This window comes from Nerophis ophidion, linkage group LG11 (genome assembly GCF_033978795.1).
Source record: "Nerophis ophidion isolate RoL-2023_Sa linkage group LG11, RoL_Noph_v1.0, whole genome shotgun sequence".
In the NCBI taxonomy this organism is placed as follows: domain Eukaryota; kingdom Metazoa; phylum Chordata; class Actinopteri; order Syngnathiformes; family Syngnathidae; genus Nerophis; species Nerophis ophidion.
This window is the reverse complement of record NC_084621.1, coordinates 46,844,362-46,862,196: the sequence shown is the minus strand read 5'-3', so window position 1 is coordinate 46,862,196 and position 17,835 is coordinate 46,844,362. Positions and strand designations below refer to the sequence as shown.

General features: G+C 41.2%; 1 protein-coding gene across 5 annotated transcripts in view; it reads right to left on the bottom strand.

Annotated features, from left to right (window-relative positions):
- Positions 1 to 17,835, bottom strand: part of LOC133562204 (transmembrane protein 65-like) — a 76,361-nt gene that overhangs the window by 18,355 nt on the left and 40,171 nt on the right. For all 5 annotated transcript variants that reach the window (XM_061916173.1, XM_061916175.1, XM_061916171.1 and 2 more), the window contains one exon: positions 10,172 to 10,226. In XM_061916173.1, coding sequence (XP_061772157.1) covers positions 10,172 to 10,226 — 55 coding nt within the window. The remainder of the gene's footprint in view (positions 1 to 10,171; positions 10,227 to 17,835) is intronic.

Genomic DNA, 17,835 nt, shown 5'->3' with positions numbered 1-17,835 from the left:
GGGGCCCGGTACCAATGGGGCCACGGCCCACGTCGTATATCAAAGCACGGGATATAACCCGGAAGCAGATACCATTCAATAAAAACATGAGCAACAATTGGAATGCGGAGGAGACTGTTTACTTAAAATAAATTTAGATTAATTTAGGAACATAGCTAAAGAAATGGAGAATGCAATCTTAATTTAGACACCGGAGGAGAATATGAGTGAGATGAAAGGGAATGAAGAATGTACTGTACAAAAGGCAAAGAATAGAGTGTACAGAAACCTCTTCACGCTGCATTTATGCACTTCAAACTGATTAGAAAAAATTCTGTATTCGACACAACTGGCAAGCTCGTCCAGAACAATAGCAACCTTGAGCTGGACCAGTCTTTTGCTTTGGATTTAAAACTCCTATCCATCCACAGAGCCTTTTGAATGAACTCAGACATTTGAAAGTTTTTTTTCCATGATTCTCCATTCGAAAATTCCTTTGAAACAACTCTCTCCTGCCAGTCTTTCTTTGCTTCGAACCTGCACCCTACTACCTTCTTGGTAGTAGTCATGTTTGTGGCGCAACCTCAGATCCTTTCTTGATGCTGTCTGCAGTTTAACATCAGCATAGATACCCATTAGAGAGGTAATATTTGTAATCTGTGCCAATATTACAGTGGACATCAGGTGCAACAAGAGTTGCACTGTTGACTTATAAGTAGCCGCAAATGCCTTGTTTAAGTGTGTCGTCATGGTAACTGGGAAACAATACGTTAATCTGCACTAAAAGTAAATAAGCGACCCCCACATTGCGTATGACCAATAGTCACATCAGAGAGAGTGGATGGACACTCGGACTTCACATGGAGGTGTGGAACAATAACGTGCGGTGAACTAAATTTCATATGTGCAACTCTAGGCATTGTTGATTTAGGTTGCACATTGGAGTAACAGGCAAAAAAGGGAGTTATTCGCTTTCATAAAAACGTTATCATAATGATATTATGATATGATAAATGGGTCCAAAAAGTATTTGATAAAGTTGTTATTAAATACTTTTTGGTCCCATTTGCTTGTAACAAAATAAATCATCAAAACGATCATAGAATCAACCTTCAATCCCTCAGGCAGTACTGCATCAAAAACTGTCATCAGTGTGTAAAGGATATCACCACATGGGCTCAGGAAGACTTCAGAAAACCACTGCCAGTGACTACAGTTCGTCGCTACATCTGTAAGTGCAAGTTAAAACTGTAGTATGCAATTCAAAAGCCATTTATCAACAACACCCAGAAACGCCGCCAGTTTCGCTGAGCCCAAGCTCAGATCTAAGATGGACTGATGCAAAGTGGAAAAGTTGTGAGACTTGCGTGGCATAGGGATGCCGGATTCGTTCTTCCGAAGATGCGTCGAGCAAGAACACAGCATAAGGTAAGAAATAAGTATCTATTAAACTAATAAAACAGGCTAGAACAAAAACACTGGAGCTAAGCAGAAAAGGCAAACAAAAGGAGCTAGCATGGGAGCTAGGGAAATAAATAGACACACTAACATGTTGCACACAGGCACGAAAAGGGAAAACAAAACAATTAGTATGAAAGCTAGGAATAAACAAAAACGCAGCGCGAGAGCTAGCGAGTATAACCATGGAAAGCAAGTCGTCATCTGTTGCCTGAAAGCAAATTAGGATCCGAGAATGAACTAACAAAAGGGGCAGTCTTAAATACGGCAGTAATCAGTAGAAAACCGATGTGCAAAGAAAGCAAGGGGCAGGTGAACTAATAAGCTACCATGGTGACAGAACAAAACAGGAATTAAGGACGCCAAACAACAGAATGTGAAAAAAGGAACAAAGCTACAATATGTGATGATCCGACCATCGGATCATAACAAAAGTGTTCTTTAGTCTGACGAGTCCTCATTTCAAATTGTTTTTGGAAACTGTGGAAGTAATGTCCTCCGCAACATAGAGGAAAAGAACCATCCGGATTTTTATAGGCGCAAAGTTGAAAAGTCAGCATCTGTGATGGTATGGGGGTGTATTAGTGCCCAAGGCATGGGTAACATGCAAAATAAAACTATGTTTCTCAGTTCAAACATTAAATATCTTGTCTTTACGGTATATTCAATGAATATAAGTAGAAAAAGATTTGCAAATCATTGTATTCTGTTTTTATTTATAAATTACACAACGTGCCAACTTCACTGGTTTTGAGTTTTGTAAATTAGCCGCAGCAGACTATAAGCCACAGATATATACACGTTGGGAAATTAGATATTTACATAGAAATATTTTGTAAATGTTTATTTACATACCTTATTTATTACTAACAAATAGAATAGAATAGAATATAATATAATAGAATAGAATAGAATAGAATAGAATTGAATAGAAAGTACTTTATTGATCCCTGGGGGAAATTCAGCACCACAGTTCGCTCACAATAGACATTAATATTAATAAATAATATAATTTATATCATATATTATATATATAATATACATATATTCTACATATAAAGTGAACTGAAGGGAACGTCTCCCCTGTGCTCCTCTATTAGGGTCTGCACCAGAGCCGAACAGCAGGACATGTGTAACAACTACATTATTACCTGTCACTCTTTATAACTCCTTGTTCAGATCTGAATGCTTATTATTTAAATGTTTACCTAAGTTTGAAACAAAGGTGGTAATACTGATCGCCACATTTGGCAAGGCGTGTTTTAAAGCAACACTTGAAGTGCGGCACTTCTTAGTTTAAAGCGTGAGCTTTATCGTTAGTTTTAAAGCCCAAATACCTCCATATTGCGCTTCACGCACATCTTCATTAATCAGTAGAATTGTTGTTTTTTGCCATTCTTCCTCTCGAAGATGTTATTGCTTGTATGCACTTTGTGTGTGCGTTTTGACACACTTAACATCATGCGCCTCCGCTCTGTAGTCACCGCCACACAGCGGCACTCAGATGAAAGAACGGTACCGGTACTTTTCAAAGGCATTATAGTACAGATTTCAACCAATTAGTATCACGGTACAACCCTATGCTGCACGTAAGAAAAGTCATGAAACGTCTATAATTTTGAAGCAGATAAAAAAACTTGGGACAGCTCTTTTCTTAAAATAAATCAACAAAACATGCAAAATCCTTCTAGTTATTCACTAATTACTACCTCTGGGTGTTAGACAAGCCTCCTCTTTTACCGTTTCTAAATCTCTCTTAAAAACATACTTTTATTCCTTGGCTTTTAACACTGAGTGATATCCATCCTGCAATGGCGCCCCATTATACACTTGCTGTGAACCTGTTTTTATGTTTTATTTATTTATTTTTTATCATGTTCTGTTTGTGTTGTGTTGTTTGGTCGGTTCTCGTATTATCTTTTAACCTGCCCATTGTACATCACTTTGGCTACCCCTGTGGTAAATTTTAAATGTGCTTTATAAATAAAGTTGATTTGATTTGATTAATTGGTGTGTGTGGAAAATCCTATCGAATTGCCATGAAAACAAAAAAGATAGGTACAAATCCTTTATTTTACATAGTGAATTAAAGTAATATTAGTTGCATTTTTGAAACAACATAAATTGACAACGTGCTACCTCTCTCTGTCTGTATCTGCAGTCGATCTTGATGATCTGTTTGCAAGAATATTGTCCGGCACAAATAAACCTGGTAAATAAATGAGGCATGAAACAAACTATGATGGCTATGTCTTCACATCACGACAATGTGTTGTAGGTCATAATGTTCTCTGACCCAGTACAGTCAGAATATATCACAAGTGCCGGTTTTTTTACCTCTCAAAAGCCATAAAACATACATATATCGAAGCATACAGTGTTTTGCAGCGGTTGTAGCCCCCATCTGTGACAGTGAACTCATCCATAAACATTTGCATCCAAGAAATGGTGTGATTGGTGGACTTGATTGCAGTCTTGACACTGGCACTATATCACGCTGGTGTGGGCGCTACAAGGGCAGATGCTTGGAACTCGAATGTCACCAGAGCTGCAGTAATGGTGTCTCGATGGTAGAAAAAGTAAGGATGAAGAAAGGAAGAGAAGCTGCTCCTCCCTTTCATCTATCTGTTGCCGTTTGGGCTCAAAGCATCGGATAAACCGCAGTGGAACTTTCAGTACACTCCAGCTTAACAGGCAGTAAGCATTAAAGTGCCTGCAGCTTGTCTAAAATGAGCATCTAAAGCATCTCTGAGCTTGTAACTGTGACCACAAACCTTCCTTGCCCGATGGCGCTTATGTGCCTTACATCCTGGTGACAGCTTCCACATGGTAATGTATTAGGATCGGCCTTTTAGGGACATTCAGTACAGAAGCGGTAAACACAAAATATTAGCCAGTATAAAAACTTTAGGGGTAGGAGAATTTTTCTCTGAATGTTCTGAACACCTGTTTCCATGTCAGTGTTGCTTCCTGAAGGAGTTGTGCCACAGTTGACTGCGTGAATGATGGACCGAGTGCTAACATTGTGTTGTTCTTTAAATAGGTTTTTTCCAACTACAATTATCCCTTAATGACAAATGGCGACCCAATTTGGTCATCACTCATCACAAAATCAAGGACTTTTAAAGAAAATGTTTTTTTAAATTTTGATGATTTTAGTTTACAGCGGATAAAAAAGCCCACGTTAAGTATGTCTTTTTTTTTTCTTTTGAAAAAGCTAAAAATTGTCAACTACTAGGGCACGCTCTGATGAAAGAATGCACAGCAAAAACTTCCTGAGTCTTACACAGTGGAACTTCGATTTACGATTTACAGGGTTCGTGATTAAAATATCAATCAATCTATCAATGTTTATTTATATAGCCCCAAATCACAAATGTCTCAAAGGACTGCACAAATCATTACGACTACAACATCCTCGGAAGAACCCACAAAATAATTAATGAATTGAAGAAAATATCTTCATAAGACGGTGTGGTTAATTTTTCGATTTTTTTCTTCGCTGACGGCCCTAATGCAAATCGTTTTCAAAAAACCCAAGCAAATACACAGAAAAGATTGTTTGTGCTATTACACCATCTTTTGGTGTAGAGCTTAGAGCTTTAAACCGGAAGTAGAAGTGTCGTTCAATCTTCTAGCCGTCTATAGCGTTATTACTCGATTTCATTTTTCATTCATCACTCCAACTGTCAAGTAATGCACTGGATTTCGTAGAGCACTGTTTTCTCTCCAGGGCTGGAATTGCTAATGTTTGTACTTACTCTCTTTGTAGCATTGTTCAACTTAAATTGTTGTCACCTCGCTTTGTTATTCAGACAGTCGTTAGAACAAAAGAACCTGGGAAGACTTTACCCTTTAAAAAGGAAGGCTCAAACTAAGCCAACTGGTGCGCTCCACTTTGCTTCAATTGCTTGAAAACAGAATCAATTAACCAACGATCACAATTCCATACAATGAATGATATGACTTAATTGGAAATCACGCCCATCCTTAAAACAAAAACTAACCAATCTATCAATTAAATGGTTAAAAAGGAATCAATTAACTTCTCAAATTTGGAAAAAAAGATTGTAGTAAATATGTTTTTGTTTGTAATTTTAAACATACATTTTGGAAATCTTCATCTTAAAGAAACTAAGAAATCACTGGATGTTTGAGGAGATACAGCAGTATGTTGACGACCTAATGACCTGACCTCAACAAAATGCCATTATGGCTCAGATGTTCGTTCAAAGGAGTAGCATCATCCTGATTGCAACATTTTCATGTGTTTGGGTGTGTAAATAAGAAGAACTTGATATGCGTGATGCACCACACTAACCATCACTTTTATGAACTAGGAAGTGACCATCAAAATACAAATGAATGTAAGCAGATGTTTCTGCAGATATTTGTTGGTCAAAATTACAAATGACCAGTGTTGGGACTAACGCGTTACAGAGTAACGTGTTACTGTAACACTGTTATTTTTGGCGGTAACGAGTAGTCTAACGCGTTAATTTTTATATTAAGTAACTCAGTTACCGTTACTACATCATGCGTTACTGAGTTATTTTATGTTATTTTTTTTATATAGTTTTGGCTAGAAACAGAAGATCTGAGTATGTTTTATTGAAGAGTTGCAGTGTCGTCCTTCTGATTCTTCCTGTGTCACAAGCCGGAGAAGAGAGAGGGGCGCCGCGCGCCGTGGGGGGGGGGGGGGGGGGGTGTCTGTGTTTACTAACAAGACATCCTAGAGGAGCCGAAGCTGAGCTTCTTAACATGGAGATATTCTCACTACTTTTCTTTTGTCGAGCACAAAGAAAAAAACATTTCAGTTAAGTGTAAGTTGTGTCTTGGATCAAAGATCCTATTGACTGCACATAACAGCAATTCAAATCTGCTGAAACTGCTACAAAAGCAACATGCTACGACGAAGCTAGTAAAGAGAGACACACTTCACTTATGGATTTTAACAGAGGGACTGCAAGCCAGGACAACATTGATAGAGCCATTGCAGCATATGTGCAAGAAAACATGCAGGCTATTTCTACAGTGGAGTCACCCCTTTTCAGGCAGCTGGACACAGTGGACAGTGGGTACATAAAAATGGAAAGCAAGCTAATAAGACACTCCAAACTCTGCCTCTGCTCATCATTTAGCACTGAAGGTACACACACTCTGTCAATTGTCTTATATACTCTTTCATTCTAGACTTTTAGAGTGTTTGATTATCACATCACTCTAAAAGTACAAACTATAAAGTTCACAAACATAAAGAGGGATCCTAGTGGGACAGGCCAATCTTTCCTTTTCTCTAAACTAAAACTGGGGAAATGCGTATTGTTCTGGGCTTCAATGAAGACATGATTTTATTTCACAATTCCTTGAGAGAAAAAAAGGCCTGTTTAGGCATGTGTATAGCAGTATGCGTGCTGTATATAGTGACATGACATGTAATCATGTCATGTGTGCCTTCCTTGGGTGAAGCCAGGTTTACAGCTATGTTGTGACATGTTGTTATTATTATGCGGTTTGTTACTTATATATGTTATCCATCCATCCATTTTTTACCGCTTATTCCCTTTGGGGCCGCGGGGGGCGCTGGTGCCTATCTCATCTACAATGTATGTTATGTTGCAGCTATTTAAAATAGTTTTGTCAATTTGTTCTGACCCAAAATAAACTGGCCCTTTGAAACATATCTTTGTCTTTGTGTGTTGTATGTAGACCACATTGCTTAGCAGAGTTCAGTGATGCAAATGCTCGTCAAGTTGATCAACAGATTGTATTATTCTCCAGTGCAATAACAGTACTGAAATGAAGGTTAAAAGGGCATTAATGTCTGGTAAGTATGGTAATAATTATGGCCTTAGTTTATTTTCAACATGCATGCAGCATATCAGAAATGGAGTAGGAAGAAATTTAAATTTTGAAAGTAAGGAAACAGGTCTGTAGTTTGTAACCTGGTGCTTGTTTCCAGTTTTATAAATCGGTACAACTTGTGTTATTTTCATTTTGTTTGGGAATTTTCCTGTTTGAAATAAGTTGCTGATATACATTAAAGGTTATAAAATCTCTTATATGGAAACAAAAAAGTTTTTTGTTTCCATATAATTTATGTTGATATCGGCAAAACTTTTTAAAATACAGTGTTTCTGTGGGGTCTTAATTCCAATCGGATCTCAATAGAAAACTGCACTTTTTTGGGGGCGAATTTTGTGAAATATTCCCAATCTTTATTTTTGGGGGGATGTGCACGTGACATAAGGAGGAGAACCAACACGTGTTGCGTACGCAATCTATGTGATGCAATAAAAAGTGTGTCTATGAATGTTCTCATTCATCCAGGTCATTGTAATCTCAGGGCATTCAATCGATCGCCACTGAACTGTTTGGTTTGTCTTGGAGGATGTTTCGCCTCTCATCCGAGTGGGCTTCATCAGTTCGTGCTCGTGGACTTGGATTGGTCGGATCTAGTCTTGGACATCGATTGGTCGGATCTAGTCTTAGACGTAGACTTAGGTCGGATTTAGTCATGCGGCTGGTGCCAATGCCTCAGTGGGCTGCATCAGTTCATGGCCATAGCCTTAGATTGGTTATATCTAGTCTATTGGTCAGCTGGTGGAGCCTGCTGGGGAATTGGCGCCAGTCGCTAGACTGGATCTGGCCAATATTGAGTCTATGAGCTGTGAACTGATGAGGCTTGCGCAGATGAGAGGCGAAAACATCTTCTGGGGGAAAACAAACAGTCCAGTTGCGATCGACATAATGCCCTGAGATGGCACTAAAAAGCATTAACTTAGATGTGCTGAAACCTGGAAAAAACCCTGGTGAATAATTCATGGACTATTTTGGATCCCCTATGGACGGGACTCACGCTGTTATGTTGGATCCACGATGGTCTGGACTTTCACAATATCATGTTAGACCCGCTCGACATCCATTGCTTTCGGTCTCCCCTATAGGGGTCCTCTCCAAGGTTTCTCATAGTCATTGTCACCGACGTCCCACTGGGGTGAGTTTTTCCTTGCCCTTATGTGGGCTCTGTACCGTGGATGTCGTTGTGGCTTGTGCAGCCCTTTGAGACACTTGTGATTTAGGGCTATATAAATAAACATTGATTAATGGGAGCCTTAAAAAAAAACATACTTTTCACAGTAACGCATTACTTTTTGGTATAAGTAACTGAGTTATATAACTGAGTTACTTTTGAAATAAAGTAACTCGTAACTGTAACTAGTTACTGGTTTTCAGTAACCAACCCAACACTGCTAATGACACAGAGGATTTGTGTCAGTGAATTGACACTTTGTAAGTTTGCCATCAAAAGCTCATCAGGTAAGTAGTATGTTACTGTGGCAACACAAGTCATATACTATCATAATGAAACTTTCAGTGTTCATTGATTGTTTAAAAATCTCAATATGATGATTTAAAGATGAGATGTTTTGCGTACAAAATGTGGCGTCTCATTCAGAATTCCGTCTTTAAAATACCGTATTTCCTTGAATTGCCGCAGGGCATATAATATGTGCCTGCCTTGAATTACTGCCGGGTCAAACTCGCTTCACAAGATAATTAGCGCATGCTTAGTATTACCGCCTGGTCAAACTCGTGACTTCACGAGTGACGCTTCCCCAGTCATCATTTTCAAAATGGAGGAGGCTGATTTCAATACCGGTAATTTGAAATCGCATAAAGGGAAGAAGATTAAGAGCTATTCAATAGGATTTAAGGTCCAAGCTTACATCACACTCAAATTTTTACTGCATACCTTTGGTAAGTGCCAGAGTGAGAAAAGGTTTTAAAATAATTAGCGCATGCTTACTTTTACCGCATGCCTTTGGTAAGCGCAGCAGTGAGAAGAGGTTTTAAATTAATTAGCGCCCCGGCGGCAATTTAAAGAAATACGGTATTCTTAATTTAAGGCTGTCAAAATTATTATTGTGACTTTGCGAGAAAAACATTTAAATTGTTTACCACAATTAACCCATCTGCAACGCAGAACATTTCAAAATCACAGACACTTCTCCCGCAGTTATCTCCGTATGGCAATGCGTTAGCAGTTCCAAGTAATGTTACCGTCACAGATGTGCAAATGGACAGTTTATCTGGTAGTGTCAGGTTGCAGGAGTAAAAAAGTCAATATGGAAGAGGCTTTACAGCAAGTTGATCCTTTCGAAACGGTTGACCGGTATAGAGTAAAATGCATACTCTGCAGTAAGGATTTGAATTTTCACCAAAGCATTTCCATCATGAAATGCCACATCTATGCGGTGCATTTGTTAGTCAGGGATTCTGCAAGCCCTTTGGCTAACACATCGCCCAGTTTACGACAAACAAACATAAGTCGACCTCAGACAAATGGACAAACACGATTGGAAATGATTGCAACAAACTGCACACCCATTAATATTGCCGAGGACACGGGCTTTGGTTTTGCAACTTGCTACTCAAGCTACATTGTACGAGCACAATAATGTAAAAAATTATCGCTTTATATAATGTTACCCCGCTTAACTTCTGTTGGTCACAATAATTATTTTGGTGTTACACACATACTTTACATGTTTATCATTCCTTTCTTTCGTGAGTGTCTTTGCGTATGCAAAATTAAAATGCGATGAATGAAAATAAATATTTGATTGCGATTAATCAAAATTAATACACAGCAACGCACCCGCTTTATCCGATTAAAAGTTGCAATAATTTGATAGCATTCATTTATACATTTTTAATAAAAATGTCTTACCTGCCATAGTAGAAATGCCAAGGATAACGCCAATGGACAACTCAATCTGTGTGCCCTGCAGGGTAAAAAAAGAAGAATTTACCACAATTACCTTTTTGGATAGTTTTTTTACTTTTGTACATGTGGAACTCCTTTACTGTACCGATGTTTGATATGACATCATCGTTTTGGTTTTATTATTAAAAAAAACTCTGAACTATGTTTTTTATCAATTTTATAAACAAGTGTTTAAAATATTCAGCGATGCTAGTTTAATAAATAACACAATTTAATATTTTATTGTGTATTTACTTGTTGTGCAATAACATTTCCTGATGGATTGATGCTTTGGGACAAGTTATGCTGCTTTGTAGGAGTGTGGGAAAAAATCGATTCAAATTTGAATTGCAATTCTCATGTTGTGCGATTCAGAATTGATTCTCATTTTTAAAAAAAAATATATATTTTTTTATCAATCCAACAAAACAATACACAGCAATATCATAACAATGCAATCTAATTCCAAAACCAAACCTGACCCAGCAACACTCTTTAATAGTTTAAACAAATTTACATTATTGCAATCAGTTGATAAAACATTGTCCTTTACAATTAGAAAAGCTTTTTAAAAAAATTTACTACTCTGCTTGCATGTCAGCAGACTGGGGTAGATCCTGCTGAAATCCTATATATTGACTGAATACAGAATCCTTTTAAATCGGGAAAAAAACGTTTTTGAATCCAGAATCGTGTTGAATTGAAAAAAAAAAAATCGATTTTGAATCGAATCAGGACCCCAAGAATCGATATTGAATCGAATATTGGGACACCCAAAGATTTGCAGCCCTACTGCTTTGGTATTTATTGTCAGTGTTTTATTTTTAAGCTACTCTTTTAGATAAACACTACTGTAGGGCTGTACCAAACAACTATTTCTTGAATCAGTTAATCTTTAGATTCAATTTAATTTTGTATCTAACCGTTTCTAGTATAATGGTACAAACACATTTTACAAACGAGTTCCGCCAAAAAACAACAATGTTCTTGTATCTAGACACTTTAAGTGCATGTTTGTGGGTCGAGTAAACAAAAGTAAATTACTTACAAGGAGAATGGCCCTTGGTGACGCATTTTTTGGTGCACGTGCATTGCCGAAGTGCTGCTATAGTGAGTCATGTTTAATTTGTTTACTGAGCCCCGTTTTGTTGGGAACTTTTCTACGACAATGACAATGGACCTTCCCCTCAACAGACATGTTTTCTATGGTGGCATACAGGGGTGTTCTGATCAGGGTTTTTTGCTGCTAACTCCAATCATCAATCATGAGTGCCATTTATTATTTGATCTGCAAAATGAATCATAAAATCACTTTCGATTATGTTCACAGGGGGTACATCACCGAAAAATGTTGAGAACCCCTGGTCTAAGGTGGTAGAATGAGTGTAAAAGAAAAAAAATGGACAATCTGATTTTTTTTTCATATTGCTATTGTTCTTTAAATGTATTGTTATTACTATTATAATCGTTTTACTTATTGTGGTTTCTTCCTTACAATTGATATACTTTTTTTTAAAAACTACAGACCTTGTTTCCATATGAGTTGGGAAATTGTGTTAGATGTAAATATAAACAGAATAAAATGATTTGTAAATCATTTTCAACCCATATTCAGTTGAATATGCTACAAAGACAACATATTTGATGTTCAAACTGATAAAACATTTTTTTTCTGCAAATAATCATTAACTTTAGAATTTGATGCCAGCAACATGTGACAAAGAAGTTGCGAAAAGTTGCCAATAAATACTGATAAAGTTGAGGAATGCGCATCAAACACTTATTTGGAACATCCCACAGGTGTGGAGGCTAATTGGGAACAGGTGGGTGCCTTGATCGGGTCTTTCACAAGAAAGGATGGGGCAAGGTACACACCTTTGTCCTCAACTGCGTGAGCAAATAGTCAAACAGTTTAAGAAAAACGTTTATCAGCTGAGCTGCCACCTTATCGTGGTAGAGGAGTTTGTGTGTCTCAATGATCCTAGGAGCTATGTTGTCCGGGGGCTTTATGCCCCCTGGTAGGGTCTCCCAAGGCAAACAGGTTCTAGGTGAGGGATCAGACAAAGAGCAGCTCGAAGACCTCTATGAAGAAGATAAAACATGGACCCAGATTTCCCTCGCCCGGACGCGGGTCACTGGGGCCCCCCTCTGGAGCCAGGCCCGGAGGTGGGGCACGATGGCGAGCGCCTGGTGGCCGGGCCTGTTCCCATGGGGCCCGGCCGGGCACAGCCCGAAGAGGCAACGTGGGTCACCCCTCCAATGGGCTCACCACCCATAGCAGGGGCCATAGAGGTCGGGTGCAATGTGAGCTGGGCGGCAGCCGAAGGCAGGGCACTTGGCGGTCCGATCCTCGGCTACAGAAGCTAGCTCTTGGGACGTGGAACGTCAACTCACTGGGGGGAAAAGAGCCTGAGCTAGTACGTGAAGTGGAGAAGTTCCGGCTGGATATAGTCGGACTCACTTCGATGCACAGCAAGGGCTCTGGAACCACTTCTCTCGAGAGGGACTGGACCCTATTCCACTCTGGCGTTGCCGACAGTGAGAGGCGACGGGCTGGGGTGGCAATTCTGGTTTCCCCCCAGCTTAAAACCTGCACGTTGGAGTTCAACCCAGTGGATGAAAGGGTAGCCTCCCTCCGCCTTCAGGTGGGGGGACGGGTCCTGACTGTTGTTTGGGCTTATGCACCAAACGGCAGTTCAGAGTACCCACCCTTTTGGGTACACTCGAGGGAGTACTGGAAAGTGCTCCCCCGGGTGATTCCCTTGTCCTACTGGGGGACTTCAACGCTCATGTTGGCAACGACAGTGAAACCCGGAGAGGCGTGATTGGGAAGAATGGCCGCCCGGATCTGAACCAGAGTGGTGTTTTGTTATTGGACTTTTGTGCTCGTCACAATTTGTCCATTACGAACACCATGTTCACACATAAGGGTGTCCATATGTGCACTTGGCACCAGGACACCCTAGGCCGCAGTTCCATGATCGACTTTGTAGTTGTGTCATCGGATTTGCGGCCTTATGTTTTGGACACTCGAGTGAAGAGAGGGGCGGAGCTTTCTACCGATCACCACCTGGTGTTGAGTTGGCTGCGATGGTGGGGGAGGATGCCGGACCGACCTGGCAGGCCCAAACGCATTGTGAGGGTCTGCTGGGAACGTCTGGCAGAGTCTCCTGTCAGAGAAAGTTTTAATTCCCACCTCCGGAAGAACTTCGAACATGTCACGAGGGAGGTGCTGGACATTGAGTCCGAGTGGACCATGTTCCGCACCTCTATTGTCGAAGCGGCTGATCGGAGCTGTGGCCGCAAGGTAGTTGGTGCCTGTTGGGGCGGAAATCCTAAAACCCCTTGGTGGACACCAGCGGTGAGGGATGCCGTCAAGCTGAAGAAGGAGTCCTATCGGGTCCTTTTAGCTCATAGGACTCCGGAGGCAGTGGACAGGTACCGACAGGCCAAGCGGTGTGTGGCTTCAGCGGTCGCTGAGGCAAAAACTCGGACATGGGAGGAGTTCGGGGAAGCCATGGGAAACGACTTCCGGACGGCTTCGAAGCGATTCTGGACCACCGTCCGCCGCCTCAGGAAGTGGAAGCAGTGCACGGTCAACACCGTGTATGGTGCGGATGGTGTTCTGCTGACCTCAACTGCGGATGTTGTGGATAGGTGGAAGGAATACTTCGAAGACCTCCTCAATCCCACCAACACGTCTTCCTATGAGGAATCAGTGACTGGGGAATCTGCGGGGGACTCTCCTATTTCTGGGGCTGAGGTTGCTGAGGTAGTTAAAAAGCTCCTCGGTGGCAAGGCCCCGGGGGTGGACGAGATCCGCCCGTAGTTCCTAAAGGCTCTGGATGCTGTGGGGCTGTCTTGGTTGACAAGACTCTGCAGCACCGCGTGGACATCGGGGGCGGTACCTCTGGATTGGCAGACCGGGGTGGTGGTTCCTCTCTTTAAGAAGGGGGACCGGAGGGTGTGTTCCAACTATCGTGGGATCACACTCCTCAGCCTTCCCGGTAAGGTTTATTCAGGTGTACTGGAGAGGAGGCTACACCGGATAGTCGAACCTCGGATTCAGGAGGAACAGTGTGGTTTTCGTCCTGGTCGTGGAACTGTGGACCAGCTCTATACTCTCGGCAGGGTTCTTGAGGGTGTATGGGAGTTTGCCCAACCAGTCTACATGTGCTTTGTGGACTTGGAGAAGGCATTCGACCATGTCCCTCGGGAAGATCTGTGGGGAGTGCTCAGAGAGTATGGGGTATCGGACTGTCTTATTGTGGCGGTCCGCTCCCTGTACGAACAGTGCCAGAGCTTGGTCCGCATTGCCGGCAGTAAGTCGAACACATTTCCAGTGAGGGTTGGACTGCGCCAAGGCTGTCCTTCGTCACCGATTCTGTTCATAACTTTTATGGACAGAATTTCTAGGCGCAGTCAAGGCGTTGAGGGGTTCCGGTTTGGTGACCGCAGGATTAGGTCTCTGCTTTTAGCAGATGATGTGGTCCTGATGCCTTCATCTGACCGGGATCTTCAGCTCTCACTGGATCGGTTTGCAGCCGAGTGTGAAGCGACCGGAATGAGAATCAGCACCTCCAAGTCCCAGTCCATGGTTCTTGCCCGGAAAAGGGTGGAGTGCCATCTCCGGGTTGGGGAGGAGCCCCTGCCCCAAGTGGAGGAGTTCAAGTACCTAGGAGTCTTGTTCCCGAGTGGGGGAAGAGTGGATCGTGAGATCGACAGGCGGATCGGTGCGGCGTCTTCAGTAATGCGGATGTTGTACCGATCCGTTGTGGTGAAGAAGGAGCTCAGCCGGAAGGCAAAGCTCTCAATTTACCGGTCGATCTACGTTCCCATCCTCACCTATGGTCATGAGCTTTGGGTCATGACCGAAAGGATAAGATCACGGGTACAAGCGGCCGAAATGAGTTTCCTCCGCCGTGTGGCGGGGCTCTCCCTTAGAGATAGGGTGAGAAGCTCTGCCATCCGGGAGGGACTCAAAGTAAAGCCGGTGCTCCTCCACATCGAGAGGAGCCAGATGAGGTGGTTCGGGCATCTGGTCAGGATGCCACCCGAACGCATCCCTAGGGAGGTGTTTAGGGCACGTCCAACCGGTAGGAGGCCACGGGGAAGACCCAGGACACGTTGGGAAGACTATGTCTCTCGGCTGGGCTGGGAACGCCTCGGGATCCCCCGGGAAGAGCTCGACGAAGTGGCTGGGGAAAGGGAAGTCTGGGTTTCCCTGCTTAGGCTGTTGCCCCCGCGACCTGACCTTGGATAAGCGGAAGAAGATGGATGGATGGTTTATCAAAGTGCAATTGCAAGAAATTTAGGGATTTCAACATCTACGGTCCATAATATTATTAAAAGGTTCAGTGAATCAGGAGAAATAACTCCACGTAAGTAGCATGGCCGAAAAACAACATTGAATGACCGTGACCTTTGATCCCTCACACGGCACTGTATCAAAAACCGACATCAATCTCAAAAGGATATCCCCACATGAGCTTAGGAACACTTTAGAAAAACCACTGTCACTAAATACACTAAATGGCGAAAGCCATTTATCAACAACATCCAGAAACGCAGCTGGCTTCTCTGGGCCCGAGATCATCTAAGAAGGACTGATGCAAAGTGGAAAAGTGTTCTTTGGTCTGACAAGTCCACATTTCAAATTGTTTTTGGAAATATTCGACATCGTGTCATCAGGACAAAAGGGAAAGCGAAACCATCCAGACGGTTATAGGCGCAACGTTCAAAAGCCAGCATCTGTGATAGTATGGGGGTGTATTGGTGCCCAAGACATGGGTCACTTACACATCTGTGAAGGCACCATTAATGCTGAAAGGTACATACATGTTTTGGAAAAACAAATGCTGCTATCTAAGCGCCGTCTTTCTAATGGACACCCCTGCTTATTTCAGCAAGACAATGCCAAGCCACATTCAGCATGTGTTACAACAGCGTGGCTTCGTAAAAAAAGAGTGCAGGCCAGACCTGTCTCCCGTTGAAAATGTGTGGCGCATTATGAAACGTAAAATATGACAGCGGAGACCCCGGACTGTTGAATGACTGCAGCTCGACATAAAACAAGAATCCGAAAGAATTTCACTTTCAAAGGTTCAACAATTAGTTTCCATAGTTCCCAAACGTTTATTGAGTGTTGTTAAAAGAAAAGGTGATGTAACACAGTGGTGAACATGTCCTTTCCCAACTACTTTGGCACGTGTTGCAGCCATGAAATTCTAAATTATTTATTATTTGCAAAAAAAAATAAAGTTTATGAGTTTGAACATCAAATACCTTGTATTTGTTGTGCATTCACTTGAATATGGGTTGAAAATGATTTGCAAATCATTGTATTCCGTTTATATTTACAGCTAACACAATTTCCCAAATCATATGGAAACGGGGTTTGTATATCTAAAGTTAAGTTTTGGTGGTACAATAAATAATCATGTTTTGAAATTATTGAATAATCATGTTTTTATTCGTGATTGCAATATCAATCAGAATATTTGTGATTACAGTCTTATTTTTGCCATAATCATCCAGCCCTACTGTACGTGAATGCTTTAAATTAAGCTAAATTTAAAGTTAGTCTGACCACTTAAATGTTGTAAAAAAACAATTAGGATATTACAACACAGACTTTTGCTGGTAACACATTTTTAAAGCCTGAATTGTGCAGTAAGTAGCTTTTAAGTTCTTTTGAATGAATCATGAATGTGTGACAACACATCAAACATTGGTGGTTGCTACTCATTTCAGAAGGTTTACATTATTGACCTGCTTAGGGTGAAAACCAAATGACCAATGCATCAATAGATTTTGAACTTTTAGTGTTCAACCATCTTTTTCTTAGGAAGAAATTTAAAAAGGAAAACACATTTTGAGTGGTTCAATTCTCTAAGCATCAATACAAGATGGTTGGAAGAAGAAATATGTACATTTGAAATTGCAGAAACTTGGTGAAACATTGTCACAGCCATGAGTGATGTAATAATTGTGGAAGGCGGTGCCGTTAAACATTAGCAAAGTATATTATTGCCTGTCTGTCTGAGTAGTGGTATTTTATTACATGAAATTTGATTTTTTTTTCTGCCTGGTTTTCAGTAAGATTAATGAATGAACATTATAGGAGCATGAAGGAGACAGCTACAGAGAGACACTGTAAAACAATGACTGAGTAGAAACTGTCACAGGCCCAATCTGGACTGTTGTTTATCTGTCGACTCACTTTACACAAATCTATAATCTGTTCGGCTCGTTTTGCAATATAGAATTGCAATCTAAACAGCAGAAACTATTTGTAGCATGCCAAAGGTGGCTCTGAGATGACAACTGGATGGATGACTGCGATGGTGCACTGGAATGATGCAGAGGTTGCAACACATGTTTTCATATATGTGAGCTGTGTTAACAAAAAAATTAACACCATTAAAAAAATCCAAAAGTTCTTCCTTTTTGTGTTCCAAATCAGCCTTTAAGTAATTAATTAGCTCAAAGATGGAATAACTGGACAGAAGGTGTGTCTAATGTTTTTATTCATTCTCCATTATCTGTCATTGCACTCACTAATCGCCTCCTTCTGACCTTGCCAAGGCCATATGTGTGTAAATGTGCCAGTTTGCGTGCACATTTTA